This window comes from Mustelus asterias, chromosome 26 (assembly GCF_964213995.1).
Source record: "Mustelus asterias chromosome 26, sMusAst1.hap1.1, whole genome shotgun sequence".
Classification (NCBI taxonomy): domain Eukaryota; kingdom Metazoa; phylum Chordata; class Chondrichthyes; order Carcharhiniformes; family Triakidae; genus Mustelus; species Mustelus asterias.
In genome coordinates, this window is record NC_135826.1 from 40,252,630 (window position 1) to 40,274,090 (window position 21,461).

Sequence of the window (21,461 nt, forward strand, 5' to 3'; positions counted from 1 at the left end):
AGGTGTGGAGTATATCAGAGTGTTACAGTGAGAGGTGTGGAGTATATCAGAGTGTTACAGTGAGGGGTGTGGGGTATATCAGTGTTGCAGTGAGAGGTGTGGAGTATATCAGAGTGTTACAGTGAGGGGTGTGGGGTATATCAGAGTGTTACAGTGAGGGGTGTGGGGTATATCAGAGTGTTACAGTGAGGGGTGTGGAGTATATCAGAGTGTTACAGTGAGAGGTGTGGAGTATATCAGAGTGTTACAATGAGGGGTGTGGGGTATATCAGAGTGTTACAGTGAGGGGTGTGGGGTATATCAGAGTGTTACAGTGAGGAGTGTGGGATATATCAGAGTGTTACAGTGAGGGGTGTGGGGTATATCAGAGTGTTACAGTGAGAGGTGTGGGGTATATCAGAGTGTTACAGTGAGGGGTGTGGGGTATATCAGAGTGTTACAGTGAGGGGTGTGGGGTATATCAGAGTGTTACAGTGAGGGGTGTGGGGTATATCAGAGTGTTACAGTGAGGGGTGTGGGGTATATCAGAGGAGTTTGTCGCTCCTAGGTTTGCAGTGTGTGTGTTGAATTCTGTTGGAAGTGTGATTACGGGAAGCTTGTTGCTGTTTACTGTCCCATTAAGATCCCTGTGCCATTCACCAATATACAGAGTGAGTCATTGCTCCGTCATTGACACTCACTGAAGGATAGGCTCAATCTCGCAGGCTGACTGGAATCGCCAGCACCCCCGTCTAATTACAGGAAGGATTATTCAGTCCAACACAAGAGGAGGAATTGTGCAGAGAACGCGCAAGTCTTTTCACAAAAGTGAACACTGATGGGCTGCTGGGGGTTGTAGGGTGGGGCACTTGCAAGGATCAACTTGTCAAATCGCAGTGTGAAAGGTAGAAGTCGGTGGAACTCCTTTGCAGACGGAGCACAGACTGTGAACACTGTGTCGTAGAAGCACCCAGTCCAACACAAGTTAGTGGGAAATACTCCTGTCCATTTGTGAAGCATTTATCTGACAGACTTCTTCCCGCCCGCTCGACAAGTTATTAATTTTTAACGACCGGCAGTGGGAGTAAGATGTCTTCCCTTCTTTTCCTTCTTTCATTCTCTCTTCTGAAGCCAATTTTATGCTCGACACGTAAGTATCACTTTGAATACCATTGAGAAAATGACGCTTTGATTGGCGTGTAGGTAAGAAGTTAAACTCTGGCTGCACTGGACCCAGAGGTTACAGAGTTAACCATGTGTGTGGTTGTACAATGGATGCTCTGGATGCAGAGGTGCAAAGTACTGAACATTACTTACTGGATCCAGAGGCAGTGGGATCCATGCTGTGCCTTCAGTGTTCTTTGCTCAAAACTAATTTCTTGAATGCAGTCATGACTGAAGTTCCAAGTTGTTGCAATCCTGTTAAGTTTCACCCGCTGTCCTCCTTAGGTCAACGTCTCTTGACCAATGTGGGGTTCAGAGGGTCTTAAAATGTTTATGATGTCACATTATAAATGTGTTTCTGTCTCTTTGTGTGATTAATAGTTGGTATTTGATGAAAGAGAGGAGAAGGAATCGGAATGAGAGAAAATGAACGCAGGGAAAGTGGGACTTGCATAAATCTGAAACAGAAAATAAAGGGAAAGAATGTGGTCGATCAAGAAATAAAATGGAGGACCCTTCAAAAGAACTGAAAGCTAAAATGGGAGTGTAATAAAAGGAGGATTTAGTAGGTGCCCCGGGGCCTGGCGCACCTCTTCTCGGCCAGAGATTGGTGACAGACCTTGAGGGCTCCTGTCAGCGTTGAATGATCCTCCCTTCAGAGCTAAGAGGAGATCAGTGCAGACCTGCCATTACACAGCTTGGAATGTGCTGGAAGCCAGTGAATGCTGACTGCACCAGTCCTTGGAATCAGGGCTTCCGATCGTTAGCATTTGGTGTGAGAAGGAGCGTTTAACTCTTGGAACAATTTGAAAGTACTTCCTATCAGGTTAGATGCAGAGTAAAGTTCCCTCTACAACGTCCAATTACGCACCTTGGCTATGATTGCCAGCAGCCTCCTGGGGTGAGAGGATAGAACCCTGGAACCTGCACCCTGTCAGTGGCTTATCACAGTTCTCTCTGCTCATGGGAAGTCTCCTGGTTTTCGGAACATCTAACACAAAAGTGTTAAAGTATTTATCCAGTATTTGGCACAATCAGTTTCTGTCAGAGTTTATGTTCCACACAAGCCTCCTCCTATCATTCCTCATCTCACCCCAGCAGCATATTCTGCGGGGTTTTTTTTCTCCCTCTCGTTTATCTATAGTTTCCCCTTAAACTAATGCATTCACGGGGGGCGGTATGGACAAGTTGGGCCGAAGGGCCTGTTTCCATGCTGTAAACCTCTATGACCTCACCCACTTCCCGTGTGGAAACGTGTTCCACATTCCCACCACTCACTGGCTAATTGAATTTCCCACAGAATTCCTGAGTGGATTTAATAGTGAGTATCTTATATTGATGGCCCAATTAGTCCTGGCGTTGCCTGCAGGTGGAAACATCTTCTCCACGGCTACAAACCCCTTTGTGGTCTTAAAGACTTATCTCGGGCCACCCTCAGTCTTCTCCTTTGGGAAGAAAAGAGTCTCAGGCTTTCTGCTCAATCTTTCTCAGGCCTGGTATCATTCTCGTAAATCTTTCTCCAGTGTCTCCCTGTCCTTTTTCTGTGTCTGGACACCAGAACAAGTTCACAGCACCCCCAAGTATCACTGAACCCCGTTTCACGAACCGAGGACATGTCCAAGTGCGCCCTGACCAATGAAGTACTTTTCAATTGTGGTCACTGTTGTACTGTAGGAAAATACAATCTCTCTTTTTTAATTGGACTCACAGCTAACTGAAACCAGCGGTTTATGCTGTTGGGTTGGGCAGGATTTAAACCCTGTTCCCACTGCACCACCCAGACCTGCTCCTGAAACACTACTTTGGTAGTAGAGTTGAATTTAGCCACTGATCTAACACCAGACAGCAAGTCTACTCTCTGAAACACGGTCTGTTTTTAACCCCAAAGGAACTAGCTCATTCTGTCACTGATCCCAACCTTGAGTTTGCAGGGCTGTGGGAATCCAGGCTCCATTCCAGTCTGAGCCTTTCATTCTTACCAGGCAGGCTGGCAGGAAGAGTTGCAAAGAAGCCATAACTGGTAATAATATCAGAATAGAAAATCATGTGTGTGTGAATGGATGTAACAACAGGAACCGGCCCTTATATAGCATCCTCCACGGTGCTTCATGGGAGCATTATCAAGCAATATTTGACACCATGCCAGGGGTCAGAGGGAGCGCTGCACTGTCGCAAGGAGTGTCAGAGCGAGCGTTTCACTGTCAGAGGGAGCGCTGCACTATTGGAAGGAGCGCTGCACTGTCGGAGCGGGTGCTGCACTGTGCGAGGGAGTGCTGCACTGTGGGAGGGAGCGCTGCACTGTGGGAGGGAGCGCTGCACTGTGGGAGGGAGCGCTGCACTGTGGGAGGGAGCACTGCACTGTGCGAGGGAGTGCTGCACTGTCAGAGGGAGTGCTGCACTGTGCGAGGGAGTGCTGCACTGTGGGAGGGAGCGCTGCACTGTGCAAGGGAGTGCTGCACTGTGGGAGGGAGCGCTGCACTGTGGGAGGGAGTGCTGCACTGTGGGAGGGAGTGCTGCACTGTGGGAGGGAGCGCTGCACTGTTGGAGGGAGCGCTGCACTGTCGGAGGGAGTGCTGCACTGTCGGAGGGAGCGCTGCACTGTGGGAGGGAGTGCTGCACTGTGGGAGGGAGCGCTGCACTGTCGGAGGGAGTGCTGCACTGTTGGAGGGAGCGCTGCACTGTCGGAGGGAGTGCTGCACTGTGGGAGGGAGCGCTGCACTGTTGGAGGGAGGGCTGCACTGTCGGAGGGAGCGCTGCACTGTCGGAGGGAGTGCTGCACTGTTGGAGGGAGTGCTGCACTGTCGGAGGGAGTGCTGCACTGTCGGAGGGAGTGCTGCACTGTCGGAGGGAGTGCTGCACTGTCGGAGGGAGTGCTGCACTGTCGAAGGGAGCGCTGCACTGTGGGAGGGAGCGCTGCACTGTGGGAGGGAGCGCTGCACTGTCGGAGGGAGTGCTGCACTGTCGGAGGGAGTGCTGCACTGTTGGAGGGAGGGCTGCACTGTCGGAGGGAGTGCTGCACTGTCGGAGGGAGTGCTGCACTGTCGAAGGGAGCGCTGCACTGTGGGAGGGAGCGCTGCACTGTTGGAGGGAGGGCTGCACTGTCGAAGGGAGCGCTGCACTGTGGGAGGGAGCGCTGCACTGTTGGAGGGAGTGCTGCACTGTCGGAGGGAGTGCTGCACTGTTGGAGGGAGCGCTGCACTGTTGGAGGGAGTGCTGCACTGTCGGAGGGAGTGCTGCACTGTTGGAGGGAGCGCTGCACTGTTGGAGGGAGCGCTGCACTGTTGGAGGGAGTGCTGCACTGTCGGAGGGAGTGCTGCACTGTGGGAGGGAGTGCTGCACTGTCGAAGGGAGCGCTGCACTGTGGGAGGGAGTGCTGCACTGTGCGAGGGAGCGCTGCACTGTCGGAGGGAATGCTGCACTGTGGGAGGGAGCGCTGCACTGTTGGAGGGAGTGCTGCACTGTTGGAGGGGTGCTGCACTGTTGGAGGGAGCGCTGCACTGTTGGAGGGGTGCTGCACTGTTGGAGGGAGGGCTGCACTGTGGGAGGGAGGGCTGCACTGTGGGAGGGAGTGCTGCACTGTGGGAGGGAGGGCTGCACTGTGCGAGGGAGCGCTGCACTGTCGGAAGGAATGCTGCACTGTGCGAGGGAGCGCTGCACTGTTGGAGGGAGCGCTGCACTGTCGGAGGGGGGTGCTGCACTGTTGGAGGGAGCACTGCACTGTTGGAGGGGTGCTGCACTGTTGGAGGGAGCGCTGCACTGTTGGAGGGAGCGCTGCACTGTTGGAGGGGTGCTGCACTGTTGGAGGGAGCGCTGCACTGTTGGAGGGGTGCTGCACTGTCGGAAGGAGTGCTGCACTGTTGGAGGGAGTGCTGCACTGTCGGAGGGAGCGCTGCACTGTTGGAGGGAGCGCTGCATTGTTGGAGGGAGCACTGCACTGTCGGAGGGGGGTGCTGCACTGTTGGAGGGAGCGCTGCACTGTTGGAGGGGTGCTGCACTGTTGGAGGGAGCGCTGCACTGTTGGAGGGAGCGCTGCACTGTTGGAGGGAGCGCTGCACTGTTGGAGGGAGCGCTGCACTGTTGGAGGGGTGCTGCACTGTTGGAGGGAGCGCTGCACTGTTGGAGGGGTGCTGCACTGTCGGAAGGAGTGCTGCACTGTCGAAGGGAGCGCTGCACTGTCGGAGGGAGCGCTGCACTGTCGGAGGGAGCGCTGCACTGTTGGAGGGAGCGCTGCATTGTTGGGGGGGGCTGCACTGTCGGGGGGGGGCTGCACTGTCGGAGGGAGTGCTGCACTGTCGGAGGGAGCACTGCACTGTCGAAGGGAATGCTGCACTGTTGGAGGGAGCGCTGCACTGTCGGAGGGAGCGCTGCACTGTTGGAGGGAGCACTGCACTGTTGGAGGGAGCGCTGCATTGTTGGGGGGGGCTGCACTGTCGGGGGGGGGCTGCACTGTCGGGGGGGGGGCTGCACTGTCGGGGGGGGGCTGCACTGTCGGGGGGGGGGGGCTGCACTGTCGGAGGGAGCACTGCACTGTTGGAGGGAGTGCTGCACTGTCGAAGGGAGTGCTGCACTGTCGAAGGGAGCGCTGCACTGTCGGAGGGAGCGCTGCACTGTTGGAGGGAGCGCTGCACTGTTGGAGGGAGCGCTGCACTGTTGGAGGGAGCGCTGCACTGTCGGGGGGGGGCTGCACTGTCGGGGGGGGGGCTGCACTGTCGGGGGGGGGGCTGCACTGTCGGGGGGGGGCTGCACTGTCGGGGGGGGGGCTGCACTGTCGGGGGGGGGGCTGCACTGTCGGGGGGGGGCTGCACTGTCGGGGGGGGTGGCTGCACTGTCGGGGGGGGGGGGGCTGCACTGTCGGGGGGGGGGGCTGCACTGTCGGGGGGGGGGGCTGCACTGTCGGGGGGGGGCTGCACTGTCGGGGGGGAGGCTGCACTGTCGGGGGGGAGGGCTGCACTGTCGGGGGGGAGGGCTGCACTGTCGGGGGGGAGGGCTGCACTGTCGGGGGGGGGCTGCACTGTCGGGGGGGGGCTGCACTGTCGGGGGGGGGCTGCACTGTCGGGGGGGGGGGCTGCACTGTCGGGGGGGGGGCTGCACTGTCGGGGGGGGGGGGGCTGCACTGTCGGGGGGGGGGGCTGCACTGTCGGGGGGGGGGGCTGCACTGTCGGGGGGGGGGGGGGCTGCACTGTCGGGGGGGGGGGGGCTGCACTGTCAGATGGAATGCTGCACTGTCGGAAATGCTGTCTTTGAACTGAGACCTAAACTCAGGATCTCTCTGAATCCTCAAGTGAACATAAAAGATTCCCCTGGCCACTATTTGTAAACAGCGAGGGAGTTCCCCCCTGCCGCCCTGGACCAATGTCACAGAAACAGATGATTTGGTCATGGCTGTTTTTTAGAATCTTGCTGTGCAAAAATTAGCTGCTGCATTTCCTAAATTACAACAGAATACGTCATTGGCTGTAAAATACTTTGGGAACTGCTGAAGGTGTGACAGGTGAAAAAGCAAATTATTGCTTTTACTAAAGAATTGTGAAATTGTACCTTAACTTTCGGGGAAGAAATCTGAGTGAGGCAGGTTCAGGATTTTCCACAATTCAAACATTGTCAGAGGTTCCTTCTGCTCCTTTCCTTCTCAGCACTTGCTGTGGTCGTGCCTCAGGATCCAATCCTGACCATTGGCTCATCGCTCACCGCCACCTGCATCATTAACTCCCAGGTCAATGTGGACGCCCAGGAACTCTACTGGACGCTGAACGGCCAGAAGCTTCCCTCGGAGTTGTACACACTGGTGAATGGCAGCGCACTGAGGATCACGGTGCTCAGGCTGAACGGCTCACGGCAACAATCCGGCGACAATCTGGTGTGTCACCGCGTGGATGGCAGGATTCTCGCTGGGTCGTGTCTCTATGTGGGCCGTAAGTTTCTCTTGTCGCTCTTGCCGTGTTCTCCGCTGGCACCAGGAAACTGTCTTGACTGCCCCAGGGTGTCACGGTTGTTTTGGAGAATGTAGAAAAGTGAGTTCCTGCTTCTCTGTGTGTGTGTGTTAACAGAGTGTCTGATCACATCTCCTCACCCAGCGCTAAGGCTGCCTATTTCCACGTTGACAATTCTATCTCTACCTCGTTCGCCTGCTGCTGAAATGCCTCATCAACGCCTTTGTTACCGTTAGACTTGACTATTTGAATATTCTCCTGTCCAGCTCCCATCCGCCATAAACTCAAATCATCCAAAATTTTGCGGCCTCCGTCGTAACTTTCAGCAAGTCGTGTTTGTCCAATCCGGACTTGCCGACCCACACTGGCTCCGTCTGCCATTGGCTAAATCTTTAAAATTCTCATCCTTATTTACAAATCCCTCCAAGGCCTCACTCTTTTCCAATATTTATAACCTTCTCCAACTCTACAACTCTCTGAGATCTCTGCACTTTTCCAATTCTGGCCTCTCTTACATCCCCGATTCTAACTGCTCCACCATTGGCAGCGGCGCCTTCTGTTACCTGAGGGAGCTCGGTCTTTTCTCCTTGGAGAGACGAAGGATGAGAGGAGACCTAATAGAGGTGTATAAGATGTTGAGAGGCATAGATCGGGTGGACTCTCAGAGGCTTTTTCCCAGGGTGGAAATGTCTGCTACGAGAGGACACAGGTTTAAGGTGCTGGGGGGTAGGTACAGGGGAGATGTTAGGGGTAAGTTTTTCACAGAGGGTGGTGGGCGAGTGGAATCGGCTGCCGTCAGTGGTGGTGGAGGCAAACTCAATAGGGTCTTTTAAGAGACTCCTGGATGAGTACATGGAGCGTAATAGGATGGAGGGTTATAGGTAGGTCTAGAAGGTAGGGATGTGTTCGGCACAACTTGTGGGCCGAAGGGCCTGTTTGTGCTGTAGTTTTTCTATGTTTCTAAAATGGGCGTAGCATTTTATTCACCCGTTGAATTCCCATTCTGCTGTCGAGCTGAACTAAGACCAACAGTTTCACACACTCAATGCCCCAGCCTTCAATAAAAATCGTAAATGCTGGAAAGCAGGTCTGGCAGCACCTGTGGAAAGAGTTAACATTTCAGATCAATGGCCTTTCATCAGACTCACTTGTGTTGGTGCGACGTTGGACTTTCATTTCTCCTGAACAGTCACGTCCAGCCCCATTGACACCGCAAACCCTCCAAAAAGCTGCCTGCTCCAATCAACAAGGCAGCAGCAGCACCCGTCACGGCTGCCGGCTGCCTTTGCCACTGACACCAGGCAGACAGTGCCTACCTCCTGGAGAAAATCACTGCCACTACTTGGACGCTGAGTTCATCTTCTGCCCGGTTAAACTATTTGTATTTTAAAACAGCACTGAGACTCGGGGTATGATCTGGGATTCATCTCACCCTGGCCCAGGGTTCCTGCTAACTGGCCGCTATTCAGTGCCCCTGCCGGAGAGGCTGGTTCGCCCCTCGTGCCTCAACATTTGGCCATAAGTCTCTCACTCCCGTCTCTCCGACAAGGCAACAGTCACCCAAGGCTGGCAAATATTATTGGATGTAGTCCAACTTCATTGAATGTTTTTAAGGCAAGGATAGATAAATTTTTGAACAGTAAAGGGATTAAGGGTTATGGTGAGCGGGCGGGTAAGTGGAGCTGAGTCCACGAAAAGATCAGCCATGATCTTATTGAATGGCAGAGCAGGCTCGAGGGGCCAGATGGCCCACTCCTGATCCTAGTTCTTATAAAGAACAAAGTTACAGCACAGGAACAGGTCCTTTGACCCTCCAAGCCTGCACCAGCCATGCTGCCCGACTGAATTAAAACTCTCTACTCTTCCGGGGACCGTATCCCTCTATTCCCATCCTATTCATGTATTTGTCAAGACGCCCCTTTAAAGTCACTATCGAATCTGCTTCCACTACCTCTCCTGGCAGCGAGTTCCAGGCACCCACCACCCTCTGTGTAAAAAGGTTGCCTCGTACATCTCCTTTAAATCTTGCCTCTCGCACCTTAAACCTGTGCCCTCTAGTAATTGACTCTTCCACCCTGGGAAAAAGCTTCTGACTATCCACTCTGTCCATGCCGCTCATAATCTTGTAGACTTCTATCAGGTCGCCTCTCAATCTCCGTCGTTCCAGTGAGAACAAATCAAGTTTCTCCAACTTCTCCTCATAGCTAATGCCCTCCATACCAGGCAACATCCTGGTAAATCTTTTCTGTACCCTCTCCAAAGCCTCCACATCCTTCTGGTAGTGTGGCGACCAGAATTGAACACTATATTCCAAGTGGGGCCTAACTAAGGTTCTATAAAGCCGCAACATGACTTGCCAATTTTTAAACTAAATGTTCTTTTGTCAATTTTCAAACTTATGTTCCTAGTCATTGTCAGATGACACCTCAATCCCACCAATCCCACCCCAATCCTACCTCAATCCTACCAATCCCACCTCAATCCCACCAATCACACCCAAAACATCAATTCTTTTGGAACCCCACCTCCCAGCCAATTAAAATGTGGATATAGTCTTTCTTACCTGATTAGATGTTTCTGACTGTCAGACAAACAGCTTTTGTTGTCTAGAAGAGGGGACACAGTCATAGAAATCATAGAAATCATAGAAACCCTACAGTGCAGAAGGAGGCCATTCGGCCCATCGAATCTGCACCGACCACAATCCCACCCAGGCCCTACCCCCACATATTTACCCGCTAATCCCTCTAACCTACGCATCTCAGGACTCTAAGGGGCAATTTTTAACCTGGCCAATCAACTTAACCTGCACATCTTTGGACTGAGGGTCCAAAGAGTCCAAAGAGTCAAAGGGTCAATCATTTTGGACTGAGATCAGGAGAAATTTCTTCCGAGGATTGTGAATTTTTAGAATTCTCCACCCAAGGGGATGTGAATTCTCTTTCCGGGGGGGGGGGGGGGGGAATTCTCAGTCACTGAGTATATTCAATACAGAATTGATAGATTTTTGGGCACTAATGGAATCATGGGATAGAGTGGGAAAATGGAGTTGATGTAAAAGATCAGTCATGATCCAGTGGCAAGGCTCATGGGTCTGAGACCTGTTCCCATTCTTTTAGGTCTTAGAAAGGGTTGAATCATTGCCAGATAACTGCTTCTGAAACAGGACTGGTCCCATTACATGTGACTAATTGAGCAAGAGTCACCCAAAAAGGTTTGTGACAGTGAAACCTTTTCAGTGAAAGAGGATGTGGTTCAGAAACAAAGAACAAAGAACAGTACAGCACAGGAACAGGCCCTTCGGCCCACCAAGCCTGCGCCAGTCACACTGTCCTATCTAGGCCAACCGCCTGTATCTCTCTATTCCCTGCCTGTTCATGTGTCTATCCAGATAAGTCTTAAATGTCGCTAACGTATTTTCCTCAACCACCTCACCTGGCAGTGCATTCCAGGCCCCCACCACCCTCTGTGTAAAAAACTTCCCCTGCACATCTCTACTGAACCTTATCTTGAACTTGTGTCCCCTTGTAATTGTCATTTCTGCCCTGAGAAAAAGCTTCCTTATCTATGCCCCTCATAATTTTATAAACTTCTATCAGGTCTCCCCCTCAGCCTCCGTCTTCCCAGGGAGAACAATCCCAGATTATTCAATCTCTCCTCAAAACTAATACCCTCCATACCAGGCAACATCCTGGTAAACCTTTTCTGCACTCTCTCCAAAGCATTTATGTCCTTCTGGTAGTGTGGCGACCAGAATTGGACACAGTATTCCAAATGTAGCCTAACCAACGTGTTATATAGCTAACATAATTTACCAACTTTTATACTCGATGCCCCGGCCGATGAAGGCAAGCATGCCATGTGTTTTCTTCATCACCTTTTCCACCTGTGCTGTCACTTTTAAGGATCTGTGGACCCGCACTCCCAGATCTCTCTGTGTGTCTATGCTCCTGATGGTTCTACCATTTATTTTATAGCCCCCACCTGAATTGGATCTATCAAAATGCACCACCTCGCATTTGTCCGAGCGGCAGAGTGTTTAATGACTGCTTGTTTCTTCCTCTCTCATGCAGTTCCACCCGAGAAACCCATCAACATCACCTGCTGGTCAAAGAACACAAAGGATCTCACCTGCAAATGGAGCCCAGGAGGCCAGGGTGAATCCTTCCTTCACACAAAGTACACCCTGAAATACAAGCTACGGTAAGGAGTCCTGTTGCCTTGTTGGTCAATGCACGGATCAAAGGATCCAGATTAAATAGGCTCAGTTTAATGTATTTTAAAATAACCCAATAGAGAGCAGAAGCCATATATCCAAGTTTGTTAGTGACACAGAGACTGGTGGAATCGTGTGTAGATGGCAGCCTAAAACTACAAAGAAACATTGATAGATTAAACCAGTTGGTAAAACTGGGGCAGGTGGATTTCACCAAGGGTCATCATCCATTCTGGACCAAAAAATGGAAACAGCTAAGTGTTATTAAATGGTGAAAAACTTGGAAGAGTGGGAGTCTACACAGAGTTAAGTGTCCATGTATAGATCACTAAGATGTAGAAGTTACACAAATTAGATCTTATCTCGAGTAACTGAGAACAGCTGTGGCACCACACCTTTGCAAAGGTATATTGGCCCTAACTGCTGCACATTCTGCCGCTGGGCGGCACAGTGGCACAGTGGTTAGCACTGCTGCCTCACAACGTCAGGGACCAGGGTTCGATTCCGGCCTCGGGGTCACTGTCTGTGTGGAGTTTGTACGTTCTCCCCATGTCTGCATGGGTTTCCTCTGGTTTCCTCCCACAGTCCTAAGATGTGCAGCTTAGGCGGATCGGCCATGCTAAATTGCCCCTTAGTGTCAGGGGATTAGCAGGGTAAATTTATGGGGTTACGGGAACAGGGCTGGGTGGGATTGTGGTCGGTGCAGACTCGATGGGCCGAATGGCCTCCTTCTGCACTGTAGGGATTCTATGATTCACCAGAATGGTAGCAATGGGTAGATTACAAGAAGAGTTGACCTAAATTAGGTTTGTAGTCCATGGAATATCAAGGGTGATTTGATTGAGTTTCCTTTTAGGATTCTGAAGTGACTGTGTAGATATATTGGGGATACATTGGGGAAGGAGCCAGCAAGTGCTGGAGTAGCTCTTATAAAGAACTGTCACAAATAAAATGGGCTGAGATTCTATGGGATGGTTTTGACTTTGTGCCATGGTACAAAGGGGGAGGTGATGAATCAGTGCGATTAGTGAAACATGTTGCAGTCACTGTCTCCTGTTTTATACTATAACAGAGAGTCGAAACCGCCCCCCGCTGATTTCACTGTTGTAAAGCTGTCCCATTGCTTTCCTCAGATGGTATGGTAAAGAGAATGAATGTCAGGAGATGGGCACAGCTGGACTGAACTCCTGTTACATTCCCAAGGATCTCGCTCTTTTCACTCCATATGAAATCTGGGTCGAGGCATCAAACAAACTGGGGTCTGCGGCTTCTGACATCATCTCTCTGGACATCCTGGACGTGGGTGAGAGATTCCTCGGAGGTGTCTTAATGTATAACTGGGGTGTGACTTAAAATATCAAAATATAAATGGTACACATCCAGGGCTCCCCCTCGTGGGTCAGTGTTAAAAATACACACAGCTTGTGTGCTACTGAGCCCCATATAGGGCAATGGCACAGTTTCAATCCCTGTTACACACACACACAGTCAGTGCTGAGACACTCAGTACTGTTATACACACACCCTACAGTGCAGGCGGCCATTCGACTCATTGAGTCTGCACTGGTCACAATCCCACCCAGGCCTTATCCCCAGAACTCCATGCATTTACCCTAGCTAGTCCCCCTGACACTAAGGGGCAATTTAGCACGGCCAATCCACCTAACTCGCACATCTTTGGAGCGTGGGAGGAAACCGGAGCACCCGGAGGAAACCCACGCAGACACGGGGAGAACGTGCAGACTCCACACAGACAGTGGCCCGAGCCGGGAATCGAACTTGGATCCCTGATGCTGTGAGGCAGCAATGCTAACCACTGTGCCACCCCGTGCTGAGACACTCAGTCCTGTTACACACAGCACTAACATATCCACGTGGCTTTTTATTGTTTGGAACAGTTACCACGGACGCTCCGTTTGATGTTCAGGTGAATCGTGTTGGCGATCTCGAGGATCAGCTCAGTGTCCGCTGGAGCTCCCCGCCTGCATTGAAAGATTTCCTCTTTCAGGCCAAGTACCAGATCCGGTATCGAGTGGAGGACAGCACCGAGTGGAAGGTAAACCTGCCATTGGATCAAACGGAGCTGATGTTAAGGCCAGGTTTGGGATAAATGAATGCTGGGACTTGCTTCCTGATCCTCCTTTGAGGATGGGAAAAATCAGCCAGGGTTCCAGCTCATCTTTATCCAGTGAATCCGACTGGTGTGTGTGTGTGTACGCATGTGGGTGCCTCTGACCATATATATTTGTATATTTATACAAATATGAGTACATATGTATGTGCGTTTGTGTACATGCGAGTGGCCAAGAATGTACATAAGTACAGGTGTGTTGCGCGTGTGTGTGTGCATACAGATATTTAAGGTTCAGGTTGAGTTTAACTGTGATGTCCTTTGTGGTCCAACATTCTGCTGACACTGAGCCCAGACAGGAAGTTTGGACACTGAGTGCAGTAGCAGCAGAGCCAGCTCTGTGAGTGTTGGCAGGAGGACGTAATGCTGATGGACCGTGGGTTCCGGCAGGGAATCCTCACTGCAGGTTCCACTCGTTTCACACAGGAGAAGGCCATTCGGTCCCTTAATCCTGCTCCACCATTTCATTAGACCATGGCTGTATGTATCGTAACTCGCTGACCTTGCTCCATATCCAGTAATATCCTTCTTGAACACAAAACAAGCAAACCCAGTTCTGACCTTCTGAACTGACTGCAGTCTCTCCAGTGAGTGGTGGGGTGGTGGTGGTGGTCCCAGAACGCCACTCGTGTGTGTGAGGAAGCTCTTCCAGACATCACCCCTACCCAGCTGCCTCTTAATTTAAGGTTCTTCCCCCTTGTTGGGGAGTCTGTGCCAATCTGAGGAAATTGTTCCTCTTTATCGACCTCATCAACTCAAATCGTTTTAAAACCTTCAATTAAATCACCCTATAGTCTTCTAAACTCAAGGGGATACACATCGTTCTGTGCAGCCTGCCCGGATATTTGAATGCCGTGTTTCTCCCACATTCTCTCTGCAGGTTGTGGATGATATTGGAAACCAGACTCTGTGCCGATTGGCAGGGCTGAGAGCAGGCACGGTGTATTTCGTGCAAGTACGCTGTAATCCAGTCGGCATTTATGGCTCGAGGAAGGCTGGGATTTGGAGTGAATGGAGTATTCCCACAGCTGCCTCCACTCCCCGGAATGGTGAGTGATTCCACACACACGGTTTTCAAATTTGCCAAAAAAACAAAACCCAGCAATCTAAAATCTCAGCCTAGAGAGATCCCCAATTCAGCAATTAACAGGCAAACCTCAGAGATGCTGACGAGATAACAGGGCAAGGGGAATGTAGATGAGGGACAGTGAAGAGGGAGCTTTACTCTGTATCTAACCCCGTGCTGTACCTGTCCTGGGAGTGTTTGATGGGGACAGTGAAGAGGGAGCTTTACTCTGTATCTAACCCCGTGCTGTACCTGTCCTGGGAGTGTTTGATGGGGACAGTGTAGAGGGAGCTTTACTCTGTATCTAACTCCGTGCTGTACCTGTCCTGGGAGTGTTTGATGGGGGACAGTGTAGAGGGAGCTTTACTCTGTATCTAACCCCGTGCTGTACCTGTCCTGGGAGTGTTTGATGGGGGACAGTGTAGAGGGAGCTTTACTCTGTATCTAACTCCGTGCTGTACCTGTCCTGGGAGTGTTTGATGGGGGACAGTGTAGAGGGAGCTTTACTCTGTATCTAACTCCGTGCTGTACCTGTCCTGGGAGTGTTTGATGGGGACAGTGCAGAGGGAGCTTTACTCTGTATCTAACCCCGTGCTGTACCTGTCCTGGGAGTGTTTGATGGGGGACAGTGCAGATGTGTCTTATATGGCCTGAGACTGTTTATTTGATTTGATTTATTATTATCACATGTATTTACAGTGAAAAGTATTGTTTCTTGCATGCAATACAGACAAAACATACCGTTCATAGAGAAGGAAAGGAGAGGGTGCAGAATGTAGTGTTAAGGGGATAGGATACTATTTTGTCAGGGTTTCTAATAGCATAGTAAAGCCCATAGTCTTTACACAAACAAGATAAATATCAGATTCCTCGGTGTCTTGGCAGAGAGATCGAGTGGTACCTGTTACCAGAAGAGTGGAGAGAGTGGCTCCAACCTGCGGCGTGAGCTGAAGCAGTTCTTTGGCTGGGTGAAGAAACATGCTTATGGGTGTACGGCCCTCAACATCAAACTGTACGACCAGTGGCGTGTGTGGCTGCAGAAATCACACAAGACGCGGAACCAGGTACACACCTTACTCATTAGGTCTGGCTGCGCAGTGTTTGCAGAGACCTGGCACACACCGAAACAATCCACGCCAAAAATTCCACACCAAAACCATTTGCGCCAAAACTGTCTGCGCCGAAACCATTCACACCAAAAACCATCTGCGCCGAAACCGTTCGCATTGATGTAGTGTTCTCCACAGCCTCAGAGGTCTGAGGTTCTCTCCAAGTCACTCGCTGGCCTGACTTGGAAACATCATAGAATCCCTAGTGCAGAAGAGGTCATTCGGTCTATCGAGTCTCCACTGACTCTCTGACTAAGTATTTTACTGAGGCACTCTCCCCATCTCTGTAACCCCATACATTTACCATGGCTAATCCATCTCACCTTTGGACACTAAGGAGCAATTTAGCATGGCCAATCCACCTAACCTGCACATGTTTGGACTGTGGGAGGAAACCCACGCAGACACAGGGAGAATGTGCAAACTCCACATAGACAGTGACCCAAGACCGGACTTGAACCCTGGAGCTGTGAGGCAGCAATGCTAACCACTGTGCCCCCGTTCCCTCACTGTTGCTGGGTCAAACACCCGGAACTCCCTCCCTAACAGCATTGTGGATGTACCTACACCACATAGACTGCAGCGGTTCAAGAAGACAGTTCACCACCACCACCTCAAGGGTAATTAGGGATGGGCAATAAATGCTAGCCTAGCCAGCAACGCCCACATCCCAAGAATGAATGAAAGTCAATAATGCAATTCTGACAGTACTGCATTCCCTCAGCACTGAACTGGGATTGTCAGCCTAGATTAATGAGGCTTGAACCCAAGAACTCTTGAATCAAGTAGTGAGAGTGCTGCCCACTGAACTGCAGAGCACGGTGCAGCTACACTCTGGTACTGAGTGCGAAGGTGATGTGCTGCCAAGGATGGGTTCAGCACGTGTGAGACAGGAGGTGCTTGTTCTCCTTTCAAGCTTGCAGGTTCCAGTGAGAGAAGAAAACAATAAAAGGTCACCTCCTTCTCGCATTGCCCCCCATTTCACAAACCCAAATTCTGTCTCATTCTCGCCTTCATTCACACGCCATTCCTTTCTTTTCTCCCAGAACCAAGAGGTTGCTGTTTTCATTGGATTACAGGAAGGTGAGTGAGATGGATTTGGGTGAGTGATTATTTTAATCGGTTAACAGCAAGTGAGCAGATAGCTGTATGTTTTCAGCTAAATGAAGGCAGCTGATGTAATATGGGGATTTGAGTTGGCAGCACAGGCAGAAGCCCCAGATACCAGCTTCACCCTGAGATACCAGCTTCACCCCGAGATACCAGCTTCACCCTGAGATACCAGCTTCACCCTGAGATACCAGCTTCATCCTGAGCTTCAACGTGGCCTTGGGGCCTGTCCCCACATCGCTGAAACAAATATCTTTTCAATTTTTGAATTTATTGATGAATTGATCATTCACATTTGAAAGAAAATCTCTTTCTACTGAGCCATCTGTTACTTTACTCCTTTCATTGTTTTACCTCCCCTGCCTTTCCTTTAGAACATCTCTCTCTGTTATCCTGGGGTTCCCAACTCTGGCTGGACCCTTGGGTTCTATCACATGACTTCCTGCCTCCAACTCCCTGGTGCTTGTCCCCACTCTCCACCGGACATTTACCCTCGCAATACCCCATCTCCCCACAGCCAATCAGACACTCTGTTACCCAAGTAAATAATTCTTGACTTTCAGTCATTGAATCACAGAACCAGGAGGCCATTCAGCCTATCATGGCTGAGACAGTCTGAGCATGACTGGCCCCTGCTCTTTCCCAACTGACCTACAATAGTTTCCCTTCAAGTATTTATCCAAATCTCCTTTGAAAGTTACTCCTGAATCATCTACTCCCCATCCCCCACACACAAAATCTTCTAGATTTACTCACTCATTTCTCCTCTGGTTTTTTTTGCCAATTTTCTGAAATCCGTCCCCCTCTGCTTTCTGATCGTCCTCCGACTGAGAACAGTTTCTTTTTATTTACTCTACCCAAACCCTTCATGATTTGAACACCTCTATTAAAATTTTTCTTCACCTTCTCCACTCCACGAAGAGAAATCCCGGTTTGAATACCGGTTGATCTTATCCGTCCTCTGAAATGGCCCAGCAAGTCACTCAGTTGTATTCAAGATGACAGCTCAGACTATTAATAAAAAAAGTATTGGAACAACAGGAAGAAAAAAACAATATTTACATCCTGATAGGTTTTTTCCTGGGTATAGTTTGCAGCCGTGTTCTGGGGATACATTCCTAATGCTTGGAAACTCTGGGGAAACCCTGGAGATTTGGCATCATTACTGGGTGCCAAAGATGGTTTTTACAAACATACCAATTAGGAATAAGCCATTTGGACCTCGAGTTTGCTCCACCACTCAGTGAGAACGTGGCCGATCCGATCGTGGCCTCAACTCTTCTTTCCTGTCTACATTTTTGTCTTCCTTGTCAATCAAGAATCTATCCATCTCAGTCTTGAGACTGAATCTATCTATCTCAGTGACCCAGCCTCCATTGCTCTTTGGGGGAAGAGAATTCCACAGACTAACGACTCGAGAAATAATTTCTGATCTCTTAGATGTGAGACCTCTTATTTTTAAACTGTTTCCTCGTTCTCGTCTCTCACAGAGGAAACATCCTCTCAATCCACCTCGTCAAGTTCCCTTTTTCTGTGCGTCTCTGTCTTTCTTATACTTACTGAAGCCTTTTACCTTGTTTTTTGTCCCTCCCCAGATTCCCCTGGCCGGTAACTCCTGATATTCTTCTCCGAAAGGACTGGCCCCATGGAGCTTAGAGGGAGGATTGATCTTTATTCCAGGAAGAATGTATGGAGCAGTCACCACAACAGGTCCCCAATGTTAGCCATGGAGAAGTTGCAGACACTACCACAGGAGCATTCATTCATTCACTAAATAAAGATATGGAAGATGACTGAGTGGCATCAGGTGTTTAGACACTTCTGTCACTTCAGGAATGTATGGTCAAACTCACCACAGGGGTTGAAGGTCATTCCTCTTCAACTACTGGTCAACGTCCCGTTTTCAATAATTTTGTATTTCAATTTAGTTCAGAGCTTTAATGCTCTTATAATCTTTCCTTTTCTGTTTGTGTATCTCACTATTTTTGGTCCTATTATCCCCTCGTGTGGATCAGTGTCAGTTTTTTAATAGCACTCTTGTGACGTGTTGAGAGGGTTCTTCATTTGTTACGCCGCTGTATAAATGCAAGTTGTTGAATGTTCAGAAACTTCAGCAAGATTAAGCACCCAAAATTCCCAGTAAGAAATAGATATGGATCATCAGAAACGCAGCCAGTTCAGGAAACAATGTCTTCCCAACTTCGTGCAGAAAGGCAACTGAACCAAAATATTCTAGAATGGACCCTTGATCAATTTTAAATAAACCAAAAATTACATTTTATTACAACTTATTCAAATGTTAAGATTTTTCTTTGAAGCAATATTCTTTTTATAACTGGAGTGGAAAATGTTGGGAATTTGTGTCAAAAGCCACACTCACGATGGCTCCAGCGGCTGTGATGCTGTGCCAGAGAACAGGAGGGCAATAAGTTCCAGTAGTTTAGGGACTTCGGCACCAATTTCTGCCTCTCTTGGGTAAGAGGTTGGGTTATGTGGGGCAAAAATCACCCAGGACTTCTGCCCCCGATCATCTCATCACTCTATGCCCCCCCCTCGTTGGAAAGTGATTGATGAGTAACAGCAAGGCTTGACTTGGCTCTGATGCCCCATGCAGTTGAAAAGCTGAGCCCTGTCTTGCTTCTGGGCTCTAATACGAGGAATGGTTACTTTGATTTGATTTATTATTGTCACATATATATATATCAGTGAAAAGTATTGTTTCTTGCGTGCTATACAAAGCATACCGTTCATAGAAAAGGAAAGGAGAGAGTGCAGAATGTAGTGTTACAGTCATAGCTAGGGTGTAGAGAAAGATTAACTTAACGCAAGGTAGGTCCATTCAAAAGTCTGACAGCAGCAGGGAAGAAGCTGTTCTTGAGTCGGTTGATACGTGACCTCAGACTTCTTTATCTTTTTCCAGGTGGAAGAGAGAATGTCCGGGGTGCGTGGGGGCCTTAAATTATGCCGGCTGCTTTGCCGAGGCAACGGGCTTCGGTGAGGTACCAGAATAGGACAAAATCAGAAAGGCCATAAAAGGATACGAGGGCTTGGGTTATGTCGGTGCTTGAAAGATATTCGGACACAACGTTTGCGAGTGACCGATCCTTTATTGCCTTCTTATCGATAAGGAGAGAACTGGAGAATCCCCAAGGCTTCTTCAGTCTGCTCTGCCCAATTGTTTACAGTCAGCCTTTTTTATAGGGCATTTCTTACAACTTCTAGTCATGCACACTGGCAAATTATTTACATATGATACAAAGAGGTAGGCCCGAGACAATAGCTGTTTAATCGCGTTCCATCTGTAATGTCAATTTTTAGCGGTAGACGGATGGAATGTCCGTTCAATGGTCACTTAATCATGTCTTTATTACAGTTTCGGTGCTGTTGTCAAGGACATTCAGCTGTGCCCTGTTGATATAGTAAAACATTCCCCTTTTGTCTGCGCTGTCTATTTCATGTACATGCAGAGACAGCCAGTCTACAGTGAGGGTGCTGCTGCGCTAATTTTCCTGGCCCCCTGCTGAGCTCAGTCTCCTCTCCCACAGTTACACAGAATGTGCACAACAAGTCCAATTGGGCTGTGCCAGTGTTAAACTCCACATGAGCCTCCTCCCACTCGACATCATTCCAGCCAGCAGATGGAGAGAAACTATTTCCTCTGGTTGCGGGGGAGGGAATGTGATCAAGGTTGTTCAGGAAGCACTTGTTCACAGAAAGGTCAGTGGAAATCTGGAACTCTCCCTCCATAGGCTGTGGTGCTGGGGGTGGGGGGGGGTGGGGGGTCAATTAGAGCTTTCAAAATTGAGGTTTGATTTGAACAAAGGATCTGCAATAAAATGGATAAATTGAAGTTACAGATCAGCCATATTCTCAAAGGGTAGAAGTGGCTCGATGGGCTGAACAGCCTCCACTTGTTTCTACTTTGGAAAACTTCACTCCGACCCCTCAGGAAATCACACAAATGTTGTTTCTAAAGCATTTCGATACAGTGTGATCTCTGACCCAAACAGGAAGCCATGATGTGGAGATGCCGGCGTTGGACTGGGGTAAACACAGTAAGAAGTTTAACAACACCAGGTTAAAGTCCAACAGGTTTATTTGGTAGCAAAAGCCACACAAACAGGAAGTGTCAGGGGTACTCGCCAGGGGAAATGCATTGGGTTGTGGGGATAGGGCTCAGGTGGGATTGTATTTGATGTGGACTTGATGGACCGAATGGCCTCCTTCTGCACTGTAGGATTCTATGATTCTATGAAGCAGACATGCTCCTTTTGAAGGTGTGCAGACACACTGTTCCCTTCTACCCCCATGTTGATCATAGTTCTCTTGCCACAAAGGGATATCAGCAGGCAATAAGACCACGGCAGATCTGCTGGCGTTTCAAATTTCACATTCCCATTTACCCCCTGATAATCTTTGATTCCCTCGCCCGACAAGAACCTACCTACCTCCACCATTAAAATATTCAATGGCCCCGCCTCCACTGCTCTCTGAGGCAGAGTTCCAGAGGTCAAGGGAAGTAAAATCTCTCCACGTCTCTGTCCGAAAAACCCTAATTTCAAAACTGTGCCTCCTATTTCTGGACTCACCCACAAGTGGAAACATCAAGCTGTAACTCTTTGGAGTGGAAATCGGTGTTGAGATGCCACTACGCACCCACTTACCTGTGCCAAATTTCTTCAGCCTGGGTGTTTAAAATAGATAAAATAATTTAGAAGAGGTTTTATTCATCAAACTTGTTCAGAATTACTATTAG

General features: G+C 49.7%; 1 protein-coding gene across 1 annotated transcript; it reads left to right on the forward strand.

The window, feature by feature from the left end:
- Positions 1–647: 647 nt before the first annotated feature.
- LOC144479615 (cytokine receptor-like factor 1) lies at positions 648–19,802 on the forward strand. Its single transcript, XM_078198544.1, has 9 exons — positions 648–1,129; positions 6,777–7,055; positions 11,147–11,276; positions 12,423–12,592; positions 13,188–13,345; positions 14,301–14,469; positions 15,372–15,550; positions 16,642–16,678; positions 18,301–19,802. Exons 1-9 carry the CDS (start codon positions 1,069–1,071, stop codon positions 18,315–18,317), a joined length of 1,200 nt encoding a protein of 399 aa, XP_078054670.1. The 5' UTR covers positions 648–1,068; the 3' UTR covers positions 18,318–19,802.
- The last annotated feature ends 1,659 nt before the right edge of the window (positions 19,803–21,461 follow it).